Genomic DNA, 17,789 nt, shown 5'->3' with positions numbered 1-17,789 from the left:
CCTCTACTCTGTCCCAGTGAGGCCACATCTGCAGTGCTGCGTCCAGTTCTGGGCCCCCCAGTTCAAGAAGGACAGGGACTAACTGCTCGAGCAAGTCCAGCAGAGAGCTACCAAGATGATCAGGGGACTGGAGCATCTCTCTGATGAGGAAAGGCTGAGAGACCTGGGTTTGTTCAGCCTGGAGAAGAGAAGACTGAGCAGGGATCTCATCAACGCTTATAAATACCTGAAGGGTGGGTGTCAGGAGGATGGGGCTGGACTCTTTTCAGTGGTGCCCAACGCCAGGCCAAGGGGCAACGGGCACAAGCTGGAACACGGGAAGTTCCACCTGAACATGGGGACAAACCCCTTTGCTGTGTGGGTACCAGAGCAGGGGCACAGGCTGCCCAGAGAGGCTGTGGGGTCCCTTCCCTGGAGACATTCACCCCCCGCCTGGATGCGGCCCTGTGCCCCTGCTCTGGGGGTGCCTGCTCAAGCAGGGGGTGGGACGGGATGATCTCCAGAGGTCCCTTCCAACCCTCACCATTCTGGGATTGTGTGACTCATAGAGGGGAAAAAGAGAATTCCTTTCCCCACTTACAGTAAGCAAAACCAAAGCAAGAGAGATATACCTTAGTTCTATGCACTTCCAATTCCTCCAGCACCGAAAGGAAAAAGTTGTATTTTCACCACCTCTGCATCTTTTCCTCCCGGTCTTACAAACACCACAGTACCTGTGGCAGAGGCAGCTGAGCTCAGGGGACAACACTGCTCAACAACTTATCTCCTGCACAAGCAGTGATCCAGTAATGAAAGCATCTTCCCCAATATTTGTACTAACCATATCAAAGAACAGCTCTGACCAAGCCTGGGTTAGCTCCTTTTTTACCCCATAACGCAGTTCTCCCAAACTCTCGATGTTGTCCCCTTTCATCGCCTTACAGATCATTTGTTTGGATTGAGACACAGACTTCAGTGGTGCAGCAGCTGCACCTGTACTGCTGGGAGATACAAGCTAATATTGCACAGTTCCATTTCCAGACTAACTATACACAGCTTCACATCTAACTAGCTCTCAAATTTGGGGAAAGCTTGTACAAGGAAACCTATTCAACCTAGAACTGAAATTCAATGAGTTTGCAGTGGTATCACTAAGTCCCTCCTAAGCTCAGTTACACTGGCAAAGCCTGATCTTGTTTTCAAATTATTCCTGAAATGACAAAGCAGAGGCAGGGCCAGGAATCAGGTGCATTCAGCTCATTGCTTTGCTTTATCAAGGATCACTGCAAGCAGTGATGTTCCTTCTGCTTCAGAGAAGGGACATGACCACAAGCAGCAGCACCTTCAGGCCACGGCTGCTCCTCTCCTGACCAAGCCAAATACACCACGCTTCCTGGCTCCCAGGTCTTTGCTCCACACACTCTCCAAATTCACTCTTGCAGAGGAAGCCGACAGCTCCAGCCTTCACAGCTCCTCTGACCTTGAGGCTGTGTCCCCCACCAGCTGACAGCAACGTGGCCCCAATAACCCTCTCATCCATGGCTGTGACACCCTCATTAGCGCAGCTCCCACAGCTTGGACGGAAGTGCTGGCAAACCTTCCCACTTCCCTGGCACACTTCAGCGCTGCCACCCCTGTTACCTCTCCCATAACCTCCCACAGTCCCCAGCACATTCCCTGAACTGGTGGTGGCTACGGTAGCCCCAAATCCGCCGTCAGTGAGTCACCTTCTCCTCACCCAGCACTTTAGGCGAGTAATCACATTATCCATCCCAACTCCAAGCCCTCCTTCCTCTAAACGCCTTCCCCGCTGCCTGACCCGACCAGAGCAGCTCTGACCTCCACCGAAGGGGCTCTCCAGGACCTCACCCTCCACAACACACAGACACGTGGAGCAGCAGCAGCCCACAACCCCACAGCTCCCCAGCACACCAAAGGAAGGGGGAACATGCTCCTCTCAGCACAGAAGGCACAAGCAGCCCTGTTTCACCATGCACACACAGCTTATACCCACCCCTTCAGAGCACCTGCACTCCCTTGCCAGCCTCTCCACTCTATGCACCCCCACTTCATCTCCCCTGAATATTTACAGATCCAGCAGCAGCACTGGCAGCCCCATCTCTGCACACACATCACTGCTGTCCTCCCTGCCAGGGCACACCCTCCCTGCCCTACATGTAAGGCAGCAAAGGCCTCTACACACACAGACTCATGACCCACCAACAACCCGAGCCTTGCTCCACATCCCCAGCAACACTCCCCATGTCCAGACCCAGCAGCGACCCTGCCAGCCTCCCTCTCCCCACATACCACCATTCCCACACCCTCCCAGGCCCAACAGGACACCAGCACTCCCTTCCTGACATACCCAGGCCCAGCAGACCCCTACCACCCTCTCATCCCCACAGTCAGCATTACTGATCCAGCAAGCAACAGGTCATCTCGTCCCCCACGTACCATGTTCTGGAGGTACCAGCAGGTCACCCACCCCACTCAGTCCCTCCACTGCAGGCTCTGCAGGGATGCAGACAACCCTGAGGGACACACAACTTCACCCTCTATCACACTCCCAGACCCAGCACTGGTTGCCCCTTCCCCCTCCTGCCCACACACACTCTCCATACTCCTATGTGACCCAGCCACCAGTCCTCACGCTGACTCCCAAATCTCTTTTCTTTCTCTTCTCCCATTTGGTGTAAACTCACCCCTTCCACACTCCCACCCTAGCACAGCCTCTCCCCAAATCCAGCGAGGCCCTGGGTATCCTGGCCCCCACCATCACTCCCAGCTCCTTCTGCATGCCTAACTCCAGTCCCCCACATATACAGCCAAACCTCTTCCACTGCATCCACATGAAGACACTCGCACCTCACACCACATACACTAAAATTATCCCCAGCCCCATCCCTCGCGTTCTCCATACACATACTCCACACCTCCCACATGCAGCCCCATCACCTTCCCACATCCTGTGCACTACAGCTCCATCTCCCCCAAAAAACACCCTGGTGCATCCCTCCCTTCATGGACTGCAGCCCCACATCCCCCATCCCTTCCAAGCCCCACAGCACCATCCCTTCCCCCCAGCCTCACGTATATGGCCCCATACTGCCCTGGTATCTGTCGATCCCTGCCCACCCATGTGCATGTGTGTCCCTGACAGCAGGCAGCCCAGCCCCACATCATCCCTATACGCATACATCCCCGACCCCACACAGCATAGGACACGTGCATCCCCCACCAGCACTAAAGCCTCCCCCTGCATATGTGCACCTCCAAGCCCCAAAAACCACTCCCCCCTTACACACATATAGCCAACCCAGAGCGCTCCAGCCCCAGCAACAGCATTTCCAGCTGCATCTCTTTCCCCATACAGATGACTCCACTCCTCCCAGGCACACCTTTCGGACCCCATGTGCTGCAGCCCCATCTCTTCACTCCTTACACACCTCCAGCAGCAGGGGTTAACACCTCCTGCCTCCCTGAGCCACACACCCAGCCCAAATCTTGCGCCCTACAGCTTCAGCACTTCACCTCGTGCCCATATCCTGGACCCTACACACATCCCTACCCGCAGTGGGCCCCCATGGCCACTCAACATTCCCACCAGGGCACAGACCCTGACCCAGAGATGAGCCGGGACAATAAAGCAGCAGCATCGCACCCTCCCATGTAAACACTGTACCCAGGAAGAGGGCTGGCTGCCCCTTCTTCCCTCCCAGATTCAGAACACTACAGCCCCAGCAGGAGGGCCCACAGCCCCATCTCCTCCTCCTATACACAGGCACTCTGCATGCTGTGGCCAAAGGAAGGGGGCAGCAGCCCCATCTCCCCACACTCCAAACCCTCAGAGAATCATTTCCCCCAAGCCCACAGTTTCAACTCCTCACCCACACTCGCTGCCCCAGAGCCCACCTCTCCCTCACACTAGGGGCCCACTGCCCCACGGCTTCCCCCTCTCATCCTCTCAGTCCCCTGCACTGCCCCACAGCCCGATCCTCCCCCACAGCCTGATCCCCCCCATGCCCTCACCTCCCTGCCACAGCCCACTCCCCCATGCTCTCTCCCTACGGAATTACACCACAGGCCACCTCCCCGTGCCACCACAACACGGCCTCACAATCCTGGTCTCCCACACACAGGCACCCCACACCCGCTGCCCCACAGTCCCCAGTACTGCCCAAAGCTCACCTCCCCATGCCCTCCTGCACTGCCCACATCTTCATGGCCCAGATCTCCATCTCCACGATACACATCTCCATCTCACGTCTCCATGACCCTCCCCTGCAAAGCATCCCCCAGCCCTGCCCTGCAGCCTCCCACCCCACAGCTGCCCTCCCCCTGCCTCCACAGTGCCACCCCACAGACTCCCCTCCCCACAGACTCCCCTCCCCACAGACTCCCCTCCCCACAGACTCCCTCCATAGCAGGGCCAAGGCTGACAGGGACTTAAAGGAGGTCACTCGGCCCAGAGCCCTACTCAAGCAGGGCCACCCTCAGCCCGGATTCCCAGAAGTGTCCCCACGGCAACGACTACTCGCCCGCCGCAGCCCGTCTCCCCCAGCGCCGCCCCCCGGGCCCGGCCCGCACTCACAGAGCTCGCAGTAACGGTGGCAGCCCCGGCCCAGCCCCTGCAGGTACCGCTGCAGCACGTCGGTGAGGAGGTCGCAGGCCGAAACCTGCACCGAATCCCAACCCAACGCCTGACAAATCTGCGCCACCGACACCCGCAGCAGCCACCGCGAGTAGGTCTCGCACATGCCGGCTGGGCTCGGCGCGGCGCCGCCCGGGCCCGCCGCCCGCCCTGGGCCGGGAGGGCCGAGGGAGGCTCACGCACAGCCCGCCGCCGCCGCCATCTTGGCGCCGCGCCTCCCCGCCAGGCCGTGCCGCTCCAGCGCCGAGCGCATCGAGCGGGGCGGGGCGCATCGAGCGATCGGCCGTCGGCAGGGCAGGGCGACGTTCCTGCCCCCGAAAAAAACCCGGAATTGGTATTTCCTACAAATATGTGAGGAAAAGTTGGTGTCAGCCGGAGGGCTGGGCTTCCCCGGGGACGAGGGTCCGCCACCCGCCGTCCTCCGCAGGCCCAAAGCAGCCCAGCAGCGGCTATCCGTGAGGCGCCGGAGCAGAACCCGGGCGCATCATTTAAACAAGCAGCAATGCCACGTGTTAACCAAAAAGCTGAAAATCCTTGGTCAAAACAGTTTATCCGAAGCCCCGTTTGATTATTTTCCTCTTTTTTTTTGTCTTTTTCTTTTCAGCTGGATGGAGGAGGCCGATGCCAGCCCTCGCCATCGCTGGGTTTCCCCTAAGGCGTCCTCAGGCAGCTCGCACCCGCGCACACCTCGCCATTAAATCTTTTGGGCGAAGCCCTTTATTCTTCATCCTAATCCTCTCCGTGGGTCGCTTCTCGGGCTGGGGATCGCGGGGCGTCGGGCTGTGGGGTCGCGCTGCCGCCCCGCGTACAGCCTCACCGGGCACGCTGCAGCCTGTCACGCACCGCGGCGGCTTTGCTTGGCGCGACGGCCCGCGCTCGGGGGAGGCGGGAAGGTGGGAGGGCGGGTTCCTCCTCAGGTCGGAGGGTGCTGCGAGGAACGGGAGTCCGCGAAGCGGGAGGGGACGTTGTGGTGTGGTGGAACAGAGGAAAGCCTTGGACAGCCAAGAGGCTTAAGGGCACAGGAAGGAGCCTGATTTAAGACCCTTTAAAGTAAAATTGACTTTAATGGCAGAAGATTTGTAGGGGATATTTCTCCTCTGCAGCAACAACAACAAAAGGCTGATTTGACTTGTAACATTTCTTTCCTTTCTAATTTCAGTAATTCCTCCAGAGCTAAGAAAAAGATGACTTTTGTGAATGTCTTCTGCAGCTGCAGTTTTTGCACATGGTAGAACCACAACTGAAAAAATAATTTTTAAGAGCCAGTATGAGCCAAATCAACGGGAAGTTTGGGAGATCTTTTGGGTTCTACACACAGAACCTTGCAAGGTCACCTGTATGTAGGCAGGTTTATAAATAACTACATATAAGGCCAAGATTGCTTAGGCAGTACAAACATCAGCTTTGGGAACACATATAGCAGAGCTGGCAACAAGGAAAGAACATTTATTGGCAAGTAGTTTATTTGGGGAAAAAACAAGCAGGGAAAGGATGAGACTGTGGTGGCAAAAAGGAGGATCCAGGGGAAAAAAAAAAAGCAGTTACTGAGAGGTGTGGGAGGTGGAATGAGGAGCGACGGAGCTGTTAGTCAGCGGTGGCTGCGTATACACTAATACCACAAGAGGTAAACTGTAACTCGGTAATTGTGTGTAACTAATCAGAGCGTGAAGGACAGAATTGTAAATAATAGCGGTCTATTATTAGAAGTTAATTAGTTCACAGGTTAGCTCTTTGATTTATTAGACCATTAGTAGTGTGTTCATTAGTCAGTAAGCAGCCAGGTCTTTCCTATCAGTCACATCTGCAACCGAGGAGAGGGGAGCTGGACCCAGGACAAAGTCCTGCCACTCACTGTCAGGGCAGGTGGATCTTTGCTCACTCCCTTCAGTCCGGTGAGAAGCTTCGGGCAGTTTTGAACTGCCATCACATTTCCCATCTTAGAAATTTTTTTTTGGTGGAGTTTTTTTTGAGTGCCCTGGAAAGCTGCAAATGTACAGGTCCCCTTTTTGAAACTTCACAAAAAAATCCTAAGGGAATTAACATAGGATTCAAGGACTTGGCAAGAACTTCCCTCCATGGACATGCTACTCCTTCAGTACGTCAACCTGACCTGGGCTGCACGCGAGGCACTCTGTTGTGTCTTGAAAGGGGAAAGAAGGGAAGGCTGGAAGGTGCAGAAAAGAGTTCTGCATTCCCCTCTATCTGAGGGGAATTGAAGGACATGTTGCATGGGGAGGCAAAGAAAGGAACAGTCAGATGGGTTGGGGACAGCAGAACAGGTGTTTTCCTGAACTGAGCACGAGCCAAGTGTGCCCAGGAGGCCAAGGTGGCCAACAGCATCTGGGCTTGTATCAGGAATAGTGTGGCCAGCAGGAGGAGGGCAGTGACCGTGCCCCTGCGCTCAGCCCCGGTAAGGCCCCACCTTGAATGCTGGGTTTGGTTTTGGCCCCTCAGGGCAAGAACATTGAGGCGCTGGAGCATGTCCAGAGAAGGGCAATGGAGCTGGGGAAGGGTCTGGAGAGCAGGTCTTATGAGGAGCGGCTGAGGGAGCTGGGGGTGTTTAGCCTGGAGGAGGCTGAGGGGAGACCTTACAGCTCTCTACAGCTGCCTGAGAGGGGCTGGAGTGAGGGGGGGGGCTGGTCTCTTCTCCCAAGTCAAAAGTGAGAAAGAACGAGAGCAAATGGCTTCAAGCTGCGTCAGGGGAGGTTTAGATTGGATATGAGGAGAAATTTCTTTACTGCAGGAGTGATCATGCACTGGAACAGGCTGCCCAGAGAGGTGGTGGAGTCACCATCCCTGAAGGTGTTCAGAAAAAACACGTAGACGTGGCACTTTGGGACATGGTTTAGGAGGCACGGTGGTGTTGGGTTGATGGTTGGACTTGATGATCCTAGAGGGTCTTTTCCAACCTAAATGATTCTATGATTCTACGACTCCCTGATGGACCCAGCTGGCTTGGCACGCTGCCGCTGATCCAGGCAGCTTCCGCTTAGCCAACCATTTCAAATAGCCCAGCATTACTGCACTCAGCATGACACGTGTGTCACCCCTCTCATCTGGGATGACAGTGATGGATGGCTGCCTGCCTGTCCTGCTGAGCGCAACAGCTGCGCACTTCTGCACCACTGCAGGTGCAAGGTGGTGACAGCAGGCCAGGCAGCCACAGAAATTCAGACACGGTGGGAAAGCTTTGGCCCTGTGGGTACAGACCTCGCTCCACCTGCCATCAGGTCAGGAATGTGGTGGGAACCATGTCAGAAGGCCAGCAGTTATTCGTTAGCAGGGGTGTAATTTCCCATGGGAGAGAACAGAAAGAGTGGATAAATTAACAGAGGAAAAAGGGCAACACAAACCACCAGGATCTCCTCAAAAAAATGGAAGTTATTTGAACAATGGGGCTAACTCTCAGCTTTAAGAGAGTAAATTACAATCTACTGGCTTTTCAGGCTTGCACTTTCAAAGCAATGCTTCCCACACTTAAGTAGAAAAGGAAACAAGACAAAACATGATTTAAAAGGGGTTCTAAGTAACAGTAAAATTATGCTTAAAAGAATTACAGGCTCAAGATTGTGAACTGGGAATTGCATAATCAGGGACTTCTCCATGATCACAACATCCAGTGGCTGGTTTGTCTTCCCACAGCGTAGTACTCCCCGAATTCACCAGTTCCAACCAATCTGCTGCTCCAGCTGTATAAATAACAGCGGCATTAGAACCGTAGTTTCTGGAAAAGAAATCATGGGAAGAGTTTTCTAAATCCGCAACAAATCTGCTCTAAGACAGTATCTTGTTTTCCTGACTCTCACCTCAGGTCCCAATAGCGCTTCCCTCCTTACCCACGCGCCCACCGCCACGCACGCACAGCGGCGCACACCGCCGCAGGGTATCAGCGGTACATCACTTTGTTAAGCCAACAAGTTGCCTCCAAGGAAAACAAGCTCAAGCTCAGCACTCGACTGTACGGTTTTCTAGACCAGCTGAATGGCGTCCAGCTCAACCCAACAGCAGCCGAGCACACAGGTGGCTGCTTCTGCCTGTCCCTGTGCCACGCTCACAGACTGAGGCTCAAGGCCATCTCCATTCTGTCCAGATCTCTGCAAACCCTCTTTCCGTCTCCATCATGGACATCCCTGAGCCCTTCAAGGCCCTTGTTCTGTCTACCAGACTGAGAGCAGCAGCTTTGCACTTCCCTGGTTACACCGCACCACCACGTCTTCCTTACGCTCCTGCTGTACTCTTATTTTTTACATTTTATCCTCTCTCACATCCTGTCACACCCAGTGAGGGCTGAGAACCGCGGTGTTACTGTATTTTATAGCACACACACACACTGACCGTGATAAAACCAGCGTGCAATCTAAATAAACACTGAAATGACTCATGTAATCAGATCAGTTCACTTCAGAATACGAACATCTAGAAATAGTAATAATATGGTATTCAAATGAGAGAGAGATCAGTGTTCCAACCGCACGATGTGGAGAGGTTATTCCAGCCTCCCCCTTCATCACACAGTACAATGTATGTAACAAACCAACACTTTCAGACACAAGGTGAAGACAGGTCATCTCTTCCACTCTTCAAAAGAGGAAACTCCCACAAAAAATACATTTTTGCAGCCCAGATACATCACAAAAACTAGATCACAGCTTTAAAATAAAATCACGTTTCAAAGAGTAACCAAGTCAAACCCAGATATTTAGACACCAAGAGCATTTGCTTCATGTAGGTGGTTTATTGTAAGAATTTACAGATTTCTGGGGCTTTACCACTTCTTCACAAAATACCAGAGAAGTCTTGTTAGCACAGACACAGGCAGGTTAAACCATATGCTCAGAAGAGCTCTTCTTCACCTGTAAGGAAAATGGAGGCAAATTAAACCTTTGTGCTTCAGTATTTGAACTGAAGCAATCTGAATTGAAGCAAACTAAACCTTCACACTAAATACTTCAACTAATTCATATTCCTTACCCCCTCCGCCCCCAAATTCTCTATCAAGTCTATTTTTCCTTGAAGTTTTACATTTTCAATATGCTTATTTTGCTACAGAAACCTCTTCAGGTACAGAGTCTTACATACAGAATTTTAAAGTCATGGCATAAGGTCAGGGCACTATGAAAAAATTAACACAGTAGTTGCAAATTAATTAAATAACCTGGAGTTGTTTAAAAAAAAAACAACACAGAAAACGGTGTCAAATGTTGACATATGTTGCTTAAAATTATTGGTGCTTAAGTTTTTGTTCAGACAGATTCAGACTAGCAATGGGCAGTTTCCCAGCTCTTTGGGAAGAGAAGTTTCTCTGGCCAACATCACTGAATTCCAACTTCCTCATTTGACTTCAAGACTGTGTTAATTAATTTTAAAATAGTTTCTACTTCATAACTTTACCTCTTGGATTTGGCTGAACCTCTTTTTCCGATTAATCCCTGGTTATGGTATTACGAGAAAAAACAGAACAAGCAGGTTAGGAAGCAACTCATGCAAATTCAGGCAAAACTATGCACGTATTTATGACGCAGATGTATTGTGAGGAGCACAATACAGCGTGTAGCTGCAATAAGGTATGTATTCCAGGCATTTTGTAAACACACAGGAGATTAACACATGTATTTGCATCCCAGTATGGCACAACTTTTCAGCTACTGCAGTTACAAATTGTGGTCTAAGTCCACATGTTTGTAACCTGCAGTACACACACCTTCATGAAACATCTTTCACACGGAAACAAGCAAAATACTGAACTTTAAAGTAAAATACATACTTGGTATCAACAGACTCTGGGAATTCCCTCCTTCTTCCAACCCCACCCCCAAAACTCTCGGCCTCTGAACACCACCTCAGGCTGATTTCTCCAAAAGCGCTTCAGTCACCCGAGTTGCTCTCCCCCATCCAGCACTACTGGGCTGTTTGAGCAGAGAGAGTAGGAGAAGCCCAGGTAGAAGGGAGTAAGGGGGAAAATCCACTGAAAGCCAAGGAAAAACCCGAGGGAAAACCACTGCCTGATCAGGCAAGGATGAGTGTTGCGGCTAAAGATCTATTTTACCACCTTTCTAACTTTATCTGGCCAAACGTCACACTCGTTAGTAGAACTGCGCAAGCTGAAAGCTCGGGAGTCATACCACGGGCTGCCTTCCCTTCAGTTCCAGGACCTACGTGCCCTCACCTTCCCCGCTAACCTGACTGAAGCAGGACGTACAAGCATCACACAACTTTGCAACAACTCCTGTTTCACATTTATACAGGTACTCACAGAGCAGCAGCACCAGAGATGATCTCAATAAGCTCCTTGGTAATGACGGCTTGACGGGTACGGTTGAACGTCAAGGTCAATTTGTCAATCATCTCAGCTAGAAAAAATTAAGGTTGGAATTTGAACATATAATAACTATTCAAATGCAGATAGAGAGAAGCTGTATGAACAGAAAACCAAATAGTCTTGTAAATCCATGCTAACCACCACGAGGCTTACTGCACTTGCCATTTTTTCCCCCCTACAGATGACACTACTAGCAGACAATCGAGAGGCTTGGGAATTTGGCTTGAGGCATCATCGTTAAGCATTTGAAGAACAGCTGACAAACTAGTAAACACCATGGTACAACATCACTTATTTTAACATAACACAAGCATGTGTTATTTGCTTTTAAATTAGATTTCACTGTCAATTAACTACATTGATATTTCCTTCAAGTTACTGCCGTTCTGGCAAAGGGAGACAGATGTTTTTTGAAATCTTTTTTCTTCAAAATTTTTTTTGAAACACAAAGGTATCATCTCTTTCTCTCAAGACAAGGCACTCAGCAGAGAGCCATACTTACAGTTCCAGGAAGCCCAACTGCATTTTTCATCAGCTTCACTCAGTCTCCACGACCCTTTATGCAACATTACCTTCTCAGGCCCGAAGCCCTAGCACTGTGCTGCCCTAAGAGCAGTTAGCTGCCTCCCACTGATACCAGCTGCATGCTCTCTGCACTGCATTCAGTTTGGACACCTTCCAAGGAATGCCTGTATATTCTCAGCTTGTTACATGACAGGTGGTAAAGTATTTAATCATTGTTTCATCTTCCCCACCTTTAAATTGGCGCAGTACTAATTAGCTGGGCTCACAAGTAGGCACAGGTTTATAAAAATTGTGGAAATCTTCAGACCAGCCACATGAGAAGAGCGTAAAGAATTTTTGGCCATTACAGAATTAGTTTAGCATTTCATATTCCTGTTAAAGAATCTGTCATTTCACTGCCCATTACCTAGGCTGGTTTCTCGTATACTTGACAGCAATCCCTCTTTCCAGGGGCTAAATAAGGTTCACATATTCAGAAAAGAATCCCGGTTGAACTGGCTCAAAGAAACAGGCTCAACATGGAATTAAGAGAGAAACCAGCTCATTTCTTGTAATTTCGGAAGCAAAGCATTACACAAAGGGAAGTCAGTACTCCCATGCTAAACCACTGAATTCCTGGGAAGCCCACACCATAGACTTACAAGCATTTTTGCTAGCATTGTCCATAGCGGTCATCCTAGCACTCTGCTCGCTGGTGGTGGATTCTTTCAGGGAGTAGTACAGAATATTTGCTAGTGTAAATTCCTGGTAGTTTCTCAGCACATCGGCATCAATATCGTCATAGATACTTAGGCTTTCTGTAAAATATGAAAGAGCGGACTGAAGAGAAATCCAAGATACGCTACCTCTAGCAAAACAATACAATGCCATGCGAAAGACTACCTGTTTCTCTGCTCGAGGCGGTGCGGAGGGATTTTCTCTGCGTACTATGTTTACTTTCATAACAAAATTTTAGGTAGCAGAGAGATTAAGTATTTTATTTATCTTCATTCAATTTAGTACTAGGAAAGCCAGATTCTGGCCGAGGCCAAACACACATTATTGGTGTATTACTGTTAACCTTCCCATACAATGTAACAGAAACATTCTGGGTTATTACTGAGTGGCGCAAAGTCGCTCAATGCTGAGGCAGGTCAGTGCTGAAACTGGCAGAGTTTGGTGTATTCTCGCTTAAGAGAGGTTCTCAAACCAAAGTTAGTACGACCTTTCTTTTTAACCTCCCTGCCCCACAGCACCTCCACAGGCCAGCCTTGGACTGCCAAGATAAAATAATCTGGTAAACTTATAGCACATATACTGTAACAGCGTAATAAGACATTTTAATGCCACATCCCCATGTTCAGAGTACTTTTTCTGTGATTTACCGCTTCCCATAACTGCTGTTTTCTAGTTCACTACTTACCAGAACCAGCAACTGTTTCAAGGGAGAAGATTGGTTTTTCATCGGTCTTGTAGGAGATGACAGACCTGTACAAAAACAGCGTAATGGGCCCTTCCGTTCAACTAACCTTAAACTGTTTAAAATCAAATTAGAATTGACAACTTCTGGGCTTCCAATTCCACAAAGTTCTGCGATAACCCTGATGAAGAGATCTCGGACACCATGTGGGTATAATTACACACTGGCTGTAAATATAACAGCATCCACTATGCAAGAAGAGAATTCCAACTGCAGCTATTAAAAAAGTCTCCTCCCACACCACAAAATGCAATCCCTCCTCAAGAAATAAAGTAAACGTGACAGTTCACAGTCAATTTTCATATTACTTCATCCGTCCAATGTGCTGTTTGAAGCCTTCTACCTGATGTTTTTCCAGTGCAGTTTCAGTTTAATCTTACCTGAACCGATTGTAGATGACGGAGCCTTCATCAAATTCATACCCAGAGTTTAACAGCTCTGAGGCAATGACTGAAGCATCTCCAAAGCTCGGAGGTCTCCGTCCCACTTCTTTGAATGTCAGCAGCAAGTAATTGCCATGTGTCCTGCAGTAAGATCAAATCTGCGTGAGAACCCAGTGGATGCTCTAATGTGCAACTATGTGGCCACAAGACTTACCAACCAGTGTGACTTACTGGTGTTCAGAACTAAGCATTTTATTGAATTAGGGTCTGAGACAAATGTTGCTATTTTTTTTTCCCCAGTTAAATTATTACAACAGCTTCACTGATAAACACACGCTTGTAACAGCACCAGTGGTGCTTTCAGACTTTTATTCCAAAGATATAACAGTGCTCTGCAGCACTTTCAGGAATATCCAGATGATCAAACCCCTTTCTAGCATAGTTGCAGATTTCTTTTTTTAAAGGAACTTGAATTTTGCACACTTGCATCTGCCTGCGAATGCAACACAGCTTTCTGAGCAGTCTTGAAATTTCTACCACAGAAAACAAACAAAACCACCAAACCAAACCCAACCCAACCCTTCTCCTTTTTACCTCTGGAGCAGGCTTCTGATCTTGTCACCCACTCCAACCACCATAACTTCTTTCCCTGCATTCGAGAGGTTGCTAATCTCACTCTTCAAGGTTTTAGCAATAGAGGTATGGATAGCACCACACAGACCTCGGTCAGAGGACACACCAATAAGGAGGTGTTTCTTCTTGTCCTCAGGTGCCTTTATTTCTGCTTTCTCATAGAGAGCTAAAAAAAATCATAGAAACATAGGATCATTAACATTGGAAGAGACTTCTAGGATCATAAAGTCCAACCATCAACCCAACACCCCCAGGCTTCCTAAACCATGCCCTGAGTGCCATGTCTACATGTTTTTTGAACACCTTCAGGGATCATGACTCCCCCACCTCTCTGGGCAGCCTGTGCCAATGCCTGACCACTCCTGCAGTAAAGACATTTTTCCTCATATCCAATCTAAACCTCCCCTGGCACAACTTGAGGCCATTTCCTCTCGTCCTATCACTTGTTACCTGGGAGAAGAGACCAACCCCCACCTCACTACAACCTCCTTTCAGGCAGCTGCAGAGAGCGAGAAGGGCTCCCCCTCAGCCCCCTCTTCTCCAGGCTAAACCCCCCCAGCTCCCTCAGCCGCCCCCCAGCACACTTGTGCTCCAGACCCTGCCCCAGCCCCGCTGCCCTTCTCTGGACACGCTCCAGCCCCTCAAGCCCCTTCTTGTCCCGAGTGGCCCAAACCTGAGCCCAGCATTCGAGGTAGGGCCTCACCATGGCCGAGCACAGGGGCCCCATCCCTGCCCTGCTCCTGCTGGCCACACTATTCCTGACAAGCCTGGATGCTGCTCGCCTCCTTGGCCACCTGGGCACTGCTGGCTCATGCTCAGCCGGCTGTGACCAGATATGTAACTTACAAGATGGGTAAGTTTCTCAAGGGTGCCAGGAAGCTAATCAGTGATATCAAAATACCTTTAACTTATTCTAACTAAAACCATTTCTAAAGGGACTCCATATCAAAGCCAGATGAATTTTATCTCCCGCACAGTCATTCAAGTCTGCATGCGATCTGACCAGAGATGACAAATAAACAATTCAAAGCCAGCCACATCTCTGCATCGGGTGTCACACGATCAGGGTCGTAATTAAGGTCACTGTGCAAAGCCACTGTGTCCAGAGCACATGCTGCCCCAGAGTTCACAGGAAGGCCTGGCAGTAGCTGTAGATGCCACAGAGGCAGGACACAGTTCCATTAACAGATAGAAGCAGGCCAGAAATTCTGAGTTGGGTGCTTTTACGACTAACAAAACCAATCATACAACCACACAAAGATAAAAAAGTAATCAGAAATCATAATGAATTTCACATTAGAACTCTTAAAAATAGCTATCCATAAATTACTTAAAACGGTGACGGTGGCCTAGAGACACAAATTCTTTTGGGAAAAAAATCTACCAAATGGTTAAAAAAGTCCAGGCATTTTATCACCACCATGAAAGCCTTCCTCTTCTGTTCCCACATCACACAGTGCAGGAGTCTTCTCTCACCCAGCGCTCCTGTTCCGTAGACTCTAGCAGGCTTCAGCTCCCTCTCAGCTCTTGCATATTTTGCTGCAGAAACCATCTTCATGGACTTTGTAATTTTCTGAATGTTCTTGATGGATTTCAGGCGCCTGGTAACTATAAGGTTAACAGTTGAAGGTCATGGGCTGTACTAGGCATAATGACATCAAAAGCAAGCAATAAAATGCTAGCAACAGACATCCCAAAGTATCCGCCGAGTTCCTCAAAGAAGAAAAAAATAAATACAAAACCAATGTATGAATAAACCTCATGAAAGACATGCCTGTAGTATTTATGATAAGAAAGCAGTAATAGTAGTGATCTGGCTAACCCAAATGCGTCTTTACAACAGGTATGTCTGGGGGAAAAACCATAATGTTTGTTTACTATTCAGCCCAACATAAGATCCAGTTACTACATTCTTTCCTTCTGCTTCTACCTGTTTCATAAATATATCATTTGAGGTATAGTGACATCTTTACCTAGATGACAAGGGGAAAAAAAAACAAACAAACAAACAAAAAAAGACCCCAACTATAAAGAGACAGAATTAACTTCTTCCTCCATTTAGTTTGTGGCAAAATTAGATTCATAAAAATACTGATGTAAAAAGAAACAAAACAGGTGCCCTACAGACAAGCACAATTCCAAGGCAATATCCTTGTATCAGAACCTACAAGGAGCAGCTTAAATAAGCGCTATCAAAGCAAAACCATTCAGTCAACCTGTTTTTCCCCAATGTTGAATAAATGCTCAGGGAAGTAAACATAACAGAAAATAAACTAATTCTTAAAGGTGAGCAAAAGTCTGGTTTAGCACGTATGATAAAGTTATTTTTAAAATACATTGGAGTAAAACTATATTGGTTTGCTGAAGTGACATCTAAATTAGCACTGAAAACATTTTAAGCAAAGCCTTTTCTGAAGGAAACTTGATTAATATAAGAAGTGCTGGAGGCTCAGGTATCAATGTCAGGATGTACCACAATTGGTTTATCCAACAGAGGCTAACGAAAATGATATTTTAACATACGTTTTTCCTGCAACACTTTCCCTCTCTCAAAAGCAAAAGAAACCAGTACTTACTGTCTTTTAGAGTTGCCATATTCCTGACTTGGCCCCTGAAAATGAATGCAGGAAAAATTAGGATAGTTCCCCAGCACTCCAGCAAACCAACACCCATCAAGGGCAGATCCCTTTCAGAGGGATGAAAATTTAAGACACCTCCAGGCCTCCTAAACCATGCCGTGAGGCACCACATCCATAGATTTTTTGAACACCTTCAGGGACAGTGACTCCACCACCTCTCTTGGCAGCCTGTGCCAATGCCTGACCACTCTTACAGTAAAGACATTTTTCCTCATATCCAATCTAAATCTCCCCTGGCACAACTTGAGGCCATTTCCTCTGGTCCTGTCACTAGTGACTTGGGAGAAGAGACCAACACCCACCTCACTACAATCTCCTTTCAGGTAGTTGTAGAGAGCGATGAGGTCTCCCCTCCGCCTCCTCTTCTCCAGGCTAAACCCCTCCAGCTCCCTCAGCTGCCCCCCCAGCACACTTGTGCTCCAGACCCTGCCCCAGCTCCGTTGCCCTTCTCTGGACACGCTCCAGCGCCTCAGTGTCCTTCTTGTCCTGAGGGGCCCAAAACCATCCTTCCTCTCATCTCCCATGTCACTTAATATATCCACAACACATACATTATCCACTGCCTTCGGTAACAGCACGATGCAAACCAGGGCCAGAGAGCGGGGCAGCAGAAGGGCACGACTTTTAAAAACCGTGACTGTTTTTTAAAAACGATGGAAGCAAAGGAGAGGAGGCTAAACCGTTTCCTGACGAGAGCAGAGTCCCCCTGCACCGGCTGTCACCCAGGAACCTGCCCTTTCCAGCCCTCCACTCTCGCCGATCGCCCCCCGCGCTCAGCGCCCTTTCCCGACGGGCTTCGGCGCCTCCGCCCCGCAGGTCACTGCCGTGCCTGCCTCCCCTCTCAGTCCCGCTCCTCCAGCCGTACCTCAGGGCCCGGGCGGCCCCTCGCCCACCCCCGGCCGCCGCGGGGCTGAGGAGAACCTCAGCCCCTCAGGCCGCGGGGGCCGCCTCGCCGGGCGCCGCCGCCACCGGGACGCGTCCCCCCCGCCTCCCCGGGTCCCCACAGGAGCCCCCACCCCAGCCCGGACCCCTGTCCGTTACCATTGCGGCTGGTAAAGCGCGACGGCGGCGCCCCGGGCGAACATGGCGGCGCCTCCACCACAGCCCCGCTGAAGGTCAGCGCGCCCCCACCGCGCATGCGCGCAGCCGGGCCCGGCGCGGAGCGGGAAGTCCTTCCGGGGGGCTGGAGGTCACTTCC

General features: G+C 49.9%; 2 protein-coding genes across 5 annotated transcripts in view; both read right to left on the bottom strand.

Annotated features, from left to right (window-relative positions):
- TAF3 (TATA-box binding protein associated factor 3) overlaps positions 1–4,870 on the bottom strand; it is a 119,228-nt gene extending 114,358 nt beyond the window's left edge. The window contains exon 1 of one of the 2 annotated variants that reach the window (XM_064442734.1): positions 4,574–4,870. In XM_064442734.1, the coding sequence (XP_064298804.1) occupies positions 4,574–4,739 (166 nt within the window). In that variant the 5' untranslated portion in view covers positions 4,740–4,870. The remainder of the gene's footprint in view (positions 1–4,573) is intronic. The other variant, XM_064442741.1, reaches the window with a different exon arrangement.
- A 4,478-nt stretch (positions 4,871–9,348) lies between these two features.
- On the bottom strand, positions 9,349–17,763 carry ATP5F1C (ATP synthase F1 subunit gamma). 3 transcript variants are annotated; one of them, XM_064442707.1, is made up of 10 exons: positions 17,633–17,763; positions 16,529–16,563; positions 15,429–15,560; positions 13,914–14,118; positions 13,317–13,460; positions 12,880–12,944; positions 12,119–12,274; positions 10,887–10,983; positions 10,025–10,062; positions 9,349–9,486 (listed from the first exon to the last, which is right to left on the bottom strand). In XM_064442707.1, the coding sequence occupies exons 1-9, from the start codon at positions 17,674–17,676 to the stop codon at positions 10,056–10,058; spliced, it is 885 nt and encodes a 294-aa protein (XP_064298777.1). In that variant the 5' UTR covers positions 17,677–17,763; the 3' UTR covers positions 9,349–9,486; positions 10,025–10,055. The 3 variants fall into 3 exon arrangements, with proteins under 3 accessions (XP_064298777.1, XP_064298784.1, XP_064298791.1); XM_064442714.1 differs by lacking the exon at positions 10,025–10,062; XM_064442721.1 differs by lacking the exons at positions 9,349–9,486; positions 10,025–10,062 and having other exon boundaries at positions 10,883–10,983.
- Positions 17,764–17,789: the final 26 nt, after the last annotated feature.

The sequence above is a fragment of the Phalacrocorax carbo genome, chromosome 1 (assembly GCF_963921805.1).
Source record: "Phalacrocorax carbo chromosome 1, bPhaCar2.1, whole genome shotgun sequence".
Taxonomy (NCBI): Eukaryota; Metazoa; Chordata; class Aves; order Suliformes; family Phalacrocoracidae; genus Phalacrocorax; species Phalacrocorax carbo.
Note: the sequence above shows the minus strand (reverse complement) of the source record. Positions and strands in the feature narration are given on the sequence as shown.